Raw genomic sequence first — 12,468 nt, forward strand, 5'->3', positions numbered from 1 at the left:
TACAGTAACGCAGTTGATAAAGCCTGCTCAGGGGGGCAGGCAAACACAACCGAGAGGAAGTTTATCAACGATTGTAACAGTTTCAATAACTACGTTTGTGATTTACTGAGTTTATCTGTCGCGACATGTCCTCCAGGGTTCTACCAAAATTGGGACATAATAAGAGGCAAGCTCTTTGCTCCCGGACATGCGTCTCCTCCTTACCTCTCGATCCTTGAACTCAGTTGATTCCTCAAATGAGCTGTGGTCAACGAGACCTCGGTCAGAATTGTTGGTGATGACGACCCCACAGGCAGCCAATCCATCAATCATGGGGTCAGCCGTTAGGGTAATTCTTTGCGACGAGACGTATCGACATTGCCAGAATCCCCATAGTGGGAAGAGACAAGAGACATGCGATTGACTGTAGATGTAAAGTTTGCAACGAAAAACTCAGGATAGAGAATATATGCTGTGCCATATTCCAATGCTTCTAACCAGAGTAGACTATTCGCTCTGCTGCGTGATGGGTAGTATTCTGGTCCGTGTTTCGATGCCCTTGCATGTCCGCGAAGCTATCATCACATCCTGCCGTTGAAGGAGTAGGATATACGAAGAGGTGAGAAGGAGAGGAACTGTTGCGCGTCCCCAAGGGTGGTAAACCATACTTGATTATCACCAATGCGCCGCCGAGTAGCTTCCCTTTGAATGGACGTCATTCTACGGCTGCTATCTTGTAACAAAGCAAAGGGGCATCTGGTTGGGTCGGAGTTCAGACTGTCGGATTTCCCGAGATGGCAGATTACGGTCCGGAAACCAAATAAGGTTATGAATTTCGTCGTAATCTGGCTAAGCTAACGACTGTCCCTGTCTTTCAGGATCGTAGGTAAAGTTGGCCGCTCGGTTGCGGTACGAAGATAAGAGGTTTATCTACATCTTCATTTTGGCGACACGAGTGTTAATCGTGCTGTTCCTGCTGAACCGTGTTGGGGTAGCTCAGGGTGAGCTATTAATAGTAGCATGTGAGAAGCTGCTGAGCAAGATTGAGAGTAGTTTGGGGGAGCAAGATGGTTGTCTAAGTCTAGACATGAGCTACCTTAACAACCATATAATACAATTAAAGCAAGCTCGGTTACTCAAACTCCAAAAGGCGTCTCAGCATAAAGGCTGACATCGACTATGTATCAAAAGCGCATGTAATTTAATCTTTTGTCAGAGACAAGAACCTGTATACCTGGCGAATCGCTATTGACATATTGTTTCACACCGCAACACGGCGTTGCCGACAGTCTCGGAACCCACCACAAGCTAGTTAGTGTCCTGGTTGTTCTAGAGAACATTAGTGGTCTTGTATTCATTCGTCAATGGCTCATTGCCTTGCCTCCCCTCACTGGCCAACCGCGGAGAGCTTCATGGAACAGACCGCGCCGCGATCTTCAAGTCCGAACGATAGCCAGCTATGTCGGAAAGATGATGCCTAGGGCCCACGTCTGAGCCATTCATCCTCATGATGATCAAGAACAACACTGCAAGTCGCATGCTGCGCTCCCTGAGACCGAATCAAACAAACAGACCTTCCATTGAGAGTATATGCGACGACTCAAAGACGACAAAGGATATAGTATACAATGGTCCTCTCTAATGATTGCTCCTGATAACCAACTCAGCTCGGCTTCAGATGACGGAGGGGCATCATGTACATGCGGACGAACGAGACATACGATTGGCCATGACGCTCAGAGCTTGCGGTAACCCAGCAAGCAATCAACATTGCGTCTCGACTTTCGCTGCATCTTTGGTTCTATTTCGTTCACAGGCCAGCTGAGGGAGGGCGTGAGAAGGTCCTTGGTGTCACAGTAACAAGCCCCATAGAGAAGACTGGATTAGAAGGAGGTCGGTGCGGCGAGGAGGTAACGGCAGCTTGATGTGATGGTTTATCGTTTCAGCAGGACAGATACAGAGGACAGGGACAAGAAAGAGACACCGGAGAAGATGGGCGTCAAAACTGGACGAGGTATGTATTTTTGGCTCGGGGATTGCTGAAAGCCAAGCGCTCTTGAATCCGATGGTCGTGAAACCCCATCATTACCTCGACACAATACAGGCTTCACTGCTCAGGGATCAACTAAGTTTGATGACCCATATAGCTGATAAGCTCCAACTCTGCACTGGGGTATAGATCAAGAAAACAAGGTACATAACATTACGGCCAGATTTCGCGGAGACCCGAATCGCGGAAACCCTGTCCCGCATCTGCGCCATGGATGACCAAGCGCCTGAAGGTGACAACACTTACGACAACAGGGGGACATATTGCTCCAGTGTATCAGTAGTATAGTTCGGCCTCACTGACATCAACTGGAAAACACGATCCTCCCGACTGCGACGATGAAAGGAGGCATACCTCATCAACAGAAAGGGGTCAGAAACAGAACCTCGCCACGAAAGCAACATAATGTATCTAAGATAGTCCAGCTCTTGGCTAAGCGCAGCGTAACTGAAGCTATTTTAAGTGTTGAGAAAGGGGTTACCAGCTCGATAACCGCCTTTAAGTATATCAGAAGATATAAAGAAGACAAGGATCGAAAGGCCCTCGGCAATGACTTGTTGTGTTCCAAACTCGAACCAGTTTTTCATGCCTTTCAGCCATGGAGCCAATCTCTTTTGATATGTCGTTGAACTAGTGTACAGCATCGGTAGTAATTCAAAGTTCAAGTGAACAACGTACAGGTGCGCGTCAATAACATTGTGATGGCTTGATGTTTGCCATGGGATACTCAGCTTGTGCAGGTATTTGCAAAATGAAGTGTGCCTGTGTTGCCATCAGCCTCTTGTATCATTATATACGAGATGATTAGACTTGCTATACATTCATGATAGCGCAGTGTCAGTAAAGGCTTATGGAACGTGGCATTGGCAGGGACTCGCGTGTCAGGTTCCTCCTCTATGGTGATTCTACACGGCCTTCATGACTTTTGCCTCCTTGAGTTCAGCCATTGGTTTGCTGATGCATGGGTTTCTTGGCCAACGTACAAAGCCTCAGAGTCACATCATGTCGTATCCCCAGCCTTTACCCCATCACCACAGGAATTACCAAACTCTCAGACATACCATCATAATAGTACATATCCTCAAGGATCTAAACACATTCAGTTCTTCTATACCGGTGACAATATTCAACATTTTGCAGACTCGTGGCATGCATCACAACACCAAACGAGAACACGCCGCATTATCGATCTTCACCTGTTCAAATGCTCTTCCAATCTGACCCCGTCCCGGGCCGACTTTTTACAGACCACGCCCTGGCATCTTAAAGCAGGTAACATCTCTCATCACCTCACACAAATAAACGCTCTTGAACTCTACACCCATATCCATCATGTTCTAAGTTTAGATCAATCCCATGCTCTCTTTTGGCTGGACTGTTACTCAGACATCCATACAGAAGCTTTGCCGCCTGCCCTCGCCGATTCAGTCCTCGAGATGTGAACACTCCAGTGCTTCCTCCTTTAAGTGCAGTATCTCCAGTTAAGCTTTCACCTCCAGATCCAGACACCGCGAATCTCCTGGCTAGTACTGACTATCAAACACTCCAGGTTCTTCTTTGAGGAATCCGACTGCTGTATATAATCAGATGAGGTCAATGGTTGCCAATTTCTAACTTGAACAGCGTGACGTCTCTTGCATATGAGCACAACATGTCAATGATGGAACCTGTCACATCAGTCAATGGCCGACCACGTCAGTGAGCGAAATGACTCTGTCCCGACAAACGCAGTGGTGAATAACAATTGAACACTTCTGCAAAGGGCGACTCGCCAAGGTATGAAGAAGCACTCAACTACTGCCATTCCCACTATTCTTCGACATTCATATGCTTCTCGAAGCCGACTAACCTTTGGCGCAATTCAGTCCCAGTGGCTGTTATGGTTCTTCAACTTGCGCCATCAATCAGATTTATTTCTATGGTGAATAACGTTCTGATCATGCTATTTCTTTTGAGCTGACGGCCATATCTCTCGTCCCAAACCTATAGCCCCTGTTGACTAATACTAAGAGGTAAGAGGGTTCTTTCTCTATCCTCAAGCTCACCATTACTGAAGTAGTGGCGCGAAAAGGTCCCATTGTAGATGGTTGAGTACTGCTACTTGTTCTCAAATTTTTCCGAAGGGGTGAGTAATAGGTCCACAACACGGGATCCTATAATGCAACACGCAGCATAGGGAGAAGATATCAAAGGATCTGATAGGAAGTGCGGGTTCAGGCGGAAGATAAGCATGCAGGCCGCTGAACGTGGAAAACCTGGAAGGTATTGGTCAGGGGATGAAGCTGACGACGTTGAGGAATACGCCGAAGGCCTCCCATTAGCAAGAGAGAAGAAAACAGCAATGAAGAAACAGATAGTATCGCAGAAGAACAAACCAAAGGGCCAAGCGAAGTGAGTCTACCCTGGCTCCTGTTCTGAAGCATGCACCTTACTCCAAACTAACTCGATGGAAGCCAAAGTGTCTCGTGAGCGCAAAGGCAATCCATCTCGTGAAGCCCTAGAACAAACAGGCCACCCCTCCGTTTATCGTCCAAATTCACGGCACTACTTGCAGTCAAGTCAAAGGATGTTGCATTGCCGAGACATAGATGGGTTACAAACAAGGGGTAAGACCCTGAGTCCTCGCGACATCTACGAAAAGAAGAGGCTGGAGTCCTACATTACTTAACAGCACTCTCTTACACTGGAAATGTTTCCGACTATAGTGGAATTTATGTTAATACGCGGCAAGCATATGTACGTTCAGTCACCCCTAACTAACGGTACGCAAGTCCAACAGAAGCGCATTTCTCGAAAATGGAATACTGCTCCACGTCAGACATGAAATCACTTGACTCGCAGACTAAGATGGAGACACAAATGCTCTGATTTAAACTAGGCTATTTCTGGCATTGCGGCTTTTGTATCATACCCTGCCCTTCTTTCGCTGCTCGAGCTGTTGGGCTCTAACTACCGACTCCCTGAGCCATCCAACCACGATGCTTGTTTTGGACCATCCTGATCCTTCCTCGACACAATGTGCGATTTCTACCGCATTATCACACACTTCGAGGAGCGAAATCCTTGGATCTGCCCTGGCCATACAGAAATATAGCACTGGCAATCCGAACCACTGCGTTGGATAAATCACGAACCAACGTATCAGATAAAACGCAGCAATCGATATCAGCCAGAAAAGAGAGACCAATCTCATTGCTATCACGGCAAGTTCAACAATGCCATTTTCTCTCACATGAAAAAGTGTATGCTGGGATTGGGCGGTCAGGAAGTGAATATCGATAAGAAGATACATAGAGACAATAAGGATACACCAAACAACAACTGCCATTCGGTAGTTGAACAGACGGTCAAAGGTTGCAGGTGAAGTACGCTGGGTTCGAGTAGGTGAGTTGTCCTGGATGTGTGTAGGCGCTTTATGTCGGGGGCGAACAGGTGAGTCTTGCTGGGTGCGAGTAGGAGATTTACGCTTGGCGCAATCCATTCCTAAATGACACGTTTTAAAAGAATCTTCGTAGTGAGCACCAAACTTTTCGCACAATTTACACACTTCGCATATAGCGTGACCAGCAGATGAGTTATGGCTAGGGAGCATCTTGAGATACCTATAGTTAGGGTTGTATAAGGGGATATCGGATTTTCTCGTGACGTCGCTGCGTTCTCGGGTCTTGTCTTTGTCCTCCTGACCATCTTGGATATTCATTACCGGAGCGGCAGAATGTACCCTCTCCGATTCTGCTGCTTGAGGTTGCCGGCACTGACGCCCAAAACAGATAATAAGCGTATAGCTGATAATAACAAAACTAGTCACGCCAGTGACGCGAACAAGTGGCCATGGTAGCGGCTCATAAGGGTCAAGGATGTCGTACATATATAAGTGAAGATAGTGAAGAACCAGATGAGATGCGGAGGGAATGAGTAAGAGATAAGGGCGACAGGGGACCCTATTGACGATCCTGATTGCGACGAATATGGTAAAGTATACGGCAGGCGGGACAAGTAACCAGGGATACACTGTCAAAAGTAACTGGAACATTATGTTCATAGTTGTTATAAAGTAGGATGAGTGTTGACGGTGTTTTGCTCGGTAAGTACAAGTAGGAACTTTCGCAGAATGCTGTCGATGAAGCAAGTATGAGCAAGGCAAGGTCCTCTGAGACTTATGGCTGAGAGCTTGATCCAGCCGAGAGAACCTAGGTACTTATAATAGATGTGAATGTGAAAAAGGCTTTGCATCTGGTTCGCAATTTCGATAAAAGGAGTTGCTGTTCGGGTTTAATAGTGATAAACAAGTGGCTGTTCAAGCAGACACACAAGCAAACTCAGATTCGACCGTACTTGACAAAGGAAAAACAGGTCTCGGGGTGTACAGAACTTGTAATTGAACAATTTACTGAGGAAAAAGGCGTTCTCGGGTAGCCCGCCTCGGAAAGATGATGTGGCAATGTAATCCGCAAGACGTCCGTATGACCTTTCCAGGACACTTGAAAATTCTCTACGGGTTTACCACGATGATTTGTCTCTTCCTGCTGGTATTTAAAAGATCTTCTTTTATTGCATAGCTGTTAAGTGTTACTGACAAAGGTCTTTGTTGATACTAATCAATTACTAACTCATCGCAAGAACCCCAATCTACAAGGCTCGATGAGAACGTATAGTGAACTGTTTAGAAAAGGCTCGCGACTTTGAATGAACCGGAGTGACCCTAACTCATTTCGTTGCGGTTAGGGGATACCCTCATCAAGGTTCGGTCATGATTCCTGTGGAAAGGCCTGCACGCCGAGTCCCTCGAGATATGCATGGAGTGCACTGCAGTGCCATCACCATTGATAGCGGTTGTGGCTTCAGCCCACTTGCTCATAAAATCCCTCGACTGGAATCTCTCCGATTATCCTCCAGTTAATATGATGAATCTCGCAAAACGAGTCAACAGCAGATAGTGTAAATTACAAGTCTCCCAAGTCTCAAACATGGCCTTTGTTCGCCAGTCTCTGTTCTTTGGATCCCGCTTCACATATCGCTTTGTTCAATCTGATGATTTAAAAAGAGCCCGAAGCCTGCTCCATTCTCTGCTATTAAACAGGCACCTAGTTCTGAAAGGTGGGTGACTGATGGAGAATCCCCCGGTGTAAAACAAGGCTTCTGCGATTCGGCCTGGCATTGGATTGACAGCATTGGAAAGTTCAGCTACTGGCCGGTGGATATGGAATGGGAGGCTTAGTGGGACTTGTGTTTGAGATGCAGTGAAAACGCCTTTACTCGCACCGGTACAATAATACCCTGATGGCAGAGTAGAGCCATCACGATGCTGTCTGTATGTCGATTGGGGGTTGGAGTTGAGAGTGAATGACTGAAGAAGCCGGATTGTTCCTTGTGTATCGCAACATTGTGTATACCGTTTGAGGTGACAAGATTAATCCTGCCTGCAAAAGTCTAGAGTGAAGCATCATGGTCGTTTCCTCTTCAGATGGGTACTTAGGTGTACGGATCGGTACATGCACAGCAAATCCCCAAGGATCAAGGAACCACCAGCGGTGTCTTTCATGAGTGTTTGATTTATGGGTCAATGCTTTCCTGGAGAAAAACCAAGAACACGAAGTTCTTCGAGCCAGTGGCGCCGACAATCGGAACATCAGGATGGACTAACACAAGTAAGAAGGTGTTAGCTCATTGATCAATAAGCCACAAAGCCAACGGTTAGTTCAACTTGCACCGGAGAGCATTTAAACAGAAAAGTTTGATGAAGAAAAAGGAACTCAGTTGTTTTCGTTATTCAATAAGCAGTATGGCGCATTCTAGCTTGGTGCCGGCAAAGCCCTAGATATGCCTGATGGCTCACTTAGAAATAGAGTTGCCAATAACTGACATCTTTTCAAATGCAAGACGGAGAAGCAGAGTAATGTTGACAGTGCATGTGTTGGACGACAACTATGCGGTCTCAATGAGAGATCCATAGGCCTATCGCTTGAAATTCCTGTTACTAAAGCTGTTCGTCTTCTCGCAAATGTGATGTTCTTCAAATGCTTTCACCGGACATCAGAATGTATATTCTTCATCGATGACGACGACATACCAATAATGCAAGCTGCAGAAGGCCAGGTAAGACGCCCTCTCAACGATCCTTAGAACCTCGTTCATATACTCAGTAACCTTTGGGTTAAGGCACAAAATGGAGATATGAAGTGAGGATCCTGACCATATGTCCCAAAGATCAAAGTCGCAGTTTACCAGTTGACCGTGCTGCATCGGCATCTTTTTTATGAGGTCAGTGCTCGGAAGAGCGCACGCTTTAGGTGCGGAGGGTGATACCGCACATTCTGTTACCGTAATACGAGAGGTAATGCTGCACAAACTCATTTTGACCATCCGCAACCTTGACACCTCGTGAAGAAGGTAGTGCAGTAGAGACACGCAAGTCCGAGTTACAGTCCCGATATTGTCACATCAGTTGCTGGTCTATCAATCACCAACCGTTCAATCCGAGACCTAGGCAGAAACAGGCGAAATGTTGCAGACGTTGTTTCTACCGTCGACGCAATCAAAAGAACAACCACTGGTTCATGATTTGATTCACAGCCGAGGACTCGAGACACGAGGTCCTGCGATAGATTCTAAATATGTTCACCGATGCAAAGCCTGCGCCGTATAGACTGTTCCATCAACTCAAGGACCGGGATTGCTCTCGCTGAGCTACTAACCAGGGCGCTATTGACTAGATACATCCCTTCAGGCGCCAGATGGTTGCCTCTATGATATCTAGTTATACAAACCCAGACTTTCACAGTGGAACCGACGAATCCGGCTTCATGTTTCCCCCCTGACATTGTTTCAAGTTGATTGCCATTGCTGTTCACTTTCTCGAGGGTATCGGGCCAAAACAGGGTCATTTTACCTCACTAATGCATTCGTCAATTTGACGATTCGTCGTAGAGACTATTACTACGCTTTTTAAGAAGGTTGCAGAGATGAGTGAAATCGGCTGAATCCATATGGATAACGGCATATAACCTCATCAAGAGAGCTCAGAGAGGCATCCTACGGTAATCTCGATTTTGTATCGCGAGTTCTGGCAACTCGTGAAATGGCTGTTAGGTTCAGGCAATTCAGCTTGCCACATATGGTAGGAGCACTTTAATGTTCCGACAACCTCTGAGGGACTCATCTATAGAACCTGAGGGTTGTGTGTTAGGCCCGGGTGTCAAGTTTAGGGTCGTAAAGACTAGTTAATATGATAAAGAGAGCTACATTGTAGTACCTTCGTTCTAACGCCATATGCATAAGATTAATGGGGGTATTTTTCATTGCATTGTGTAACGTATCCAGGCATTTCAGAACGGTCTCCTCCACCTCCTGGTCCTGGGCGCGCGCTAACCATATAGGAGTCCGTGTCACCGTATACGACAGACAGTACACCAGATGTAAACACTCTAGGTGGAGCGTCAAGCAGTATCTCCCCATGGCGGTTATAGCCATTACACACATAGGACCATACATACAAGAGTGACCATAGAGGCTGTTGGCTGAACTTTAAGGATGTAGCGCACGACGGACTTGACCTCTTGTGTCTAGAGCGAAGGTCGGTTAGCATGGTCATGTACTCTGTAGTGAGGAATTGTCGCGAAGAGTAAAAGGACGCTATCTTGTCTGTGATCAGGAGCATGTTACCTTGCATTCGTTGTCCAAAACATAACAGTCCCATCCTACAAGCCACATAGGCCTGTGTAATATCACCTCTGCTATAAAAGACTGCACCATGAATGAGGAGTTCACTTTGAGCTCGATGGAAGATCTGTAGGACTCCCTGCCGCAACTGTATTTCGCCGCTATAGAGAGTATTCGTGCGTCGAATAAGTCAAAGACTCCTGGATGTGCATTCTTCATAGTGGACTCTATGTCGTACGACATAGTACAGCCATCCATCTGCTTGTATATCTCGCTGTGATAGGGTTGAGGGGTCAAAAAGAGGCTTCAGCCTCAAGGCCACAAAGGTAAAGAACACCAAAAAAACACATACGGGCAAAATACTCGTTGCCCTCGTATATATCGCATGTGCCACTGTGGCTATCTCCTCCTAGTTTTACGCATAAAGCAGTCGCCCTCCTCGACGCTCCCATGGGAGATGTATCCAGAGGAATGCGAGGTATCCATGTTCCTCTCAAGCATGTACACTCCACCATTGGTAACGCTTTCTCCATAGTACCGTCAGCATTTAGCCTCCACGTCTTGGGGTCAGAGGTGTCGCTGTCAAGCTTACCTGTGGATGATCTGATCGAACCGGTGGATACCGGCGCCCCCTGTCCATACTATAGACGATCCAGGCTGAACCAGTCTCTGGAGCCCGTATAAGTCAATGCTACTCGTGCTGTGGTCGTGTGTAAAGGCCAACGAGGCTGCGCCCATCCACACTTCGCAATGGCACCTCTTGGCTACGTCCTCCCGTGACACTTCCAGAGTCACAGAAGTGGAAGATAATAGATAGACACATGGTGTCAGATGTTCATATATGATCCCCTTAGTAGAAGAGTGGTATGTATACGCATGGATATTGATACTGCCAATACTGACGACAAGCCCCCACCTAGTGACTTGTTACATGAGGTCGACTTCCTGTGCACATGCGTATAAATTTGGAGCACGTTTACCGATCTCCCTATATCTCCCTACAGCATTCTTATGACCCTCTGCGGCAAATTGTCCTTCCATGCCAGGTCGCTGGCAATGGAGGTGACAGATAGTAACGTTACGCGGTTTCGGGGTATACAGGTGTTGCACATGCTCGCGGGTCTCATGAAATGCACCTTGGACAACGCGGTAGACAGATACAGACCAAAATTCATAATCTGTATAGTAGAGACTGTCTTGGCCACGCTCGGAAGGGGTTGGCACCGACGACATGGCAATGCGGAGCCGTTGGTTAATTACACATTGCAGAAAATACCACTGTACAATCACCATGGCCAGCGTCAGTCCCTCGAAAAATGCCCAGCGCATTGACGCAGACCCGTGCGGATCGAGTTCTATAGAGATAAATCAGTAGAAGATTGAGTATACTGAAAGAGACGATGAGCAAAGTGAGGAAATAGTAGAGGAAGTCGAGGTCACCGACGACGAGGCAAAAGGGAATGCTCCCACTTCCTTTAGTTCAGGTAGCCGTTATCCTGCATCCTCTTCTCATGCGAAAACTGCTTCTGAACGCAGAGAGCCTGTAGATAAGGTGAAGGCCATCAAGCACAGGACCCCCACATTACGTCCTCCGGCCAAGGCTATGCTGTCTCACACCAGGAACCCTTTGAGTCAGTTGTCCCATGGACTGAGAGGGACTTCTTTGAGGTTACTGATATCATTTCCCCTCTCACTAACAGGTGTGAGACTACCAATGTTAAGGCCAGTGAGAAAAAGCCAGAGGGAAGATTCTGGAGGGCTGACATTAAGTAAAGCTACGGTCCTTTCATGCAGAAACCGATCTGCATATCTGGAGTCGGTATCCCTTTCCTCAAGCAGAAGGAGGATGGTACAGATACTGGCTATGTCTACCTGTTTCTCCCTGAATTGATTGATACCCACGCTTCTAAGGCAGACCGTGGCATGAGGCCAACTACCACGAAGATAGAAGAGTTGTCTTCGACTCCGAGAGGTAATAGGTGAGAGCCAACAAACTCGGTGATAAGTTCGGGATACTGGATAAACACACTAACATGTTCCACAAGACAAGCCTCGAGACTCTATTTAGTGGCACTGGTAAGGCTATCATCGCCAAAAACGGCTTAATTTGATTTACAAAGAATTATATCCAACAAGAGAATTAGTGTATCTAGTCATTGTCCATCGAAAAGCTATCCTTCTTGAAGTGACGAGTCTCATATAAGCCAGCTGTTCTAAAAAAGACCGCTCCGCCCGTTTTCGAAGTCTTTATGAGAAGGGCTTATCTTGGAACAACTGGCTCTTGTAGCAGTACGATATAAACGGGTCCTATCGTCTAACTCGTTCAGGAGGACAAGTCATCAGGTTCCAAGCATCCAGGAATCAAATACCCGAAAGACTGCACCAAGTTTGTGTCATCGCTACTACTTCAACGTGATAACCTAGGCTATCAGATTCATTTTGCCGCTTGGTTAATAACTACAGGATGAAGTTGCCGGGAACATATAATAGCTTTTATCGTCGATCTCGGATATTAGTAATGTAGTGGAATCCACAGCTCTGGAGTGAAAGCTTGCTTGCCGACAGACTTGGATCAATAAACCCATTACTGACCGAGTGGAATCAAATCCCTGCATGTTTAATTCAACGTCTTTAGGGAGGCACTGCCTAACTTGCATATAGCATTATTTGTGTAGTCCCAGCTTTTATACCAGAGGTTCGTCGTTCAGATATCTGATATAAGTTCTTATCAATTTAGTGGGCGATGCCCTGAACCAAGTGGGGCGGAAGTGGTTTAGCCT

At 46.7% G+C, this 12,468-nt stretch overlaps 1 protein-coding gene across 1 annotated transcript; it reads right to left on the reverse strand.

Moving 5' to 3' along the window:
* Positions 1-4,934: 4,934 nt before the first annotated feature.
* On the reverse strand, positions 4,935-6,062 carry FMAN_15283 (uncharacterized protein; the record flags this gene model as incomplete). Its single annotated transcript, XM_041824870.1, has 1 exon — positions 4,935-6,062. One exon carries the CDS (start codon positions 6,060-6,062, stop codon positions 4,935-4,937), a length of 1,128 nt encoding a protein of 375 aa, XP_041690307.1.
* Between the last annotated feature and the right edge of the window lie 6,406 nt (positions 6,063-12,468).

The sequence above is a fragment of the Fusarium mangiferae genome (assembly GCF_900044065.1).
Source record: "Fusarium mangiferae strain MRC7560 genome assembly, contig: FMAN_scaffold019, whole genome shotgun sequence".
NCBI classification, from domain to species: Eukaryota; Fungi; Ascomycota; class Sordariomycetes; order Hypocreales; family Nectriaceae; genus Fusarium; species Fusarium mangiferae.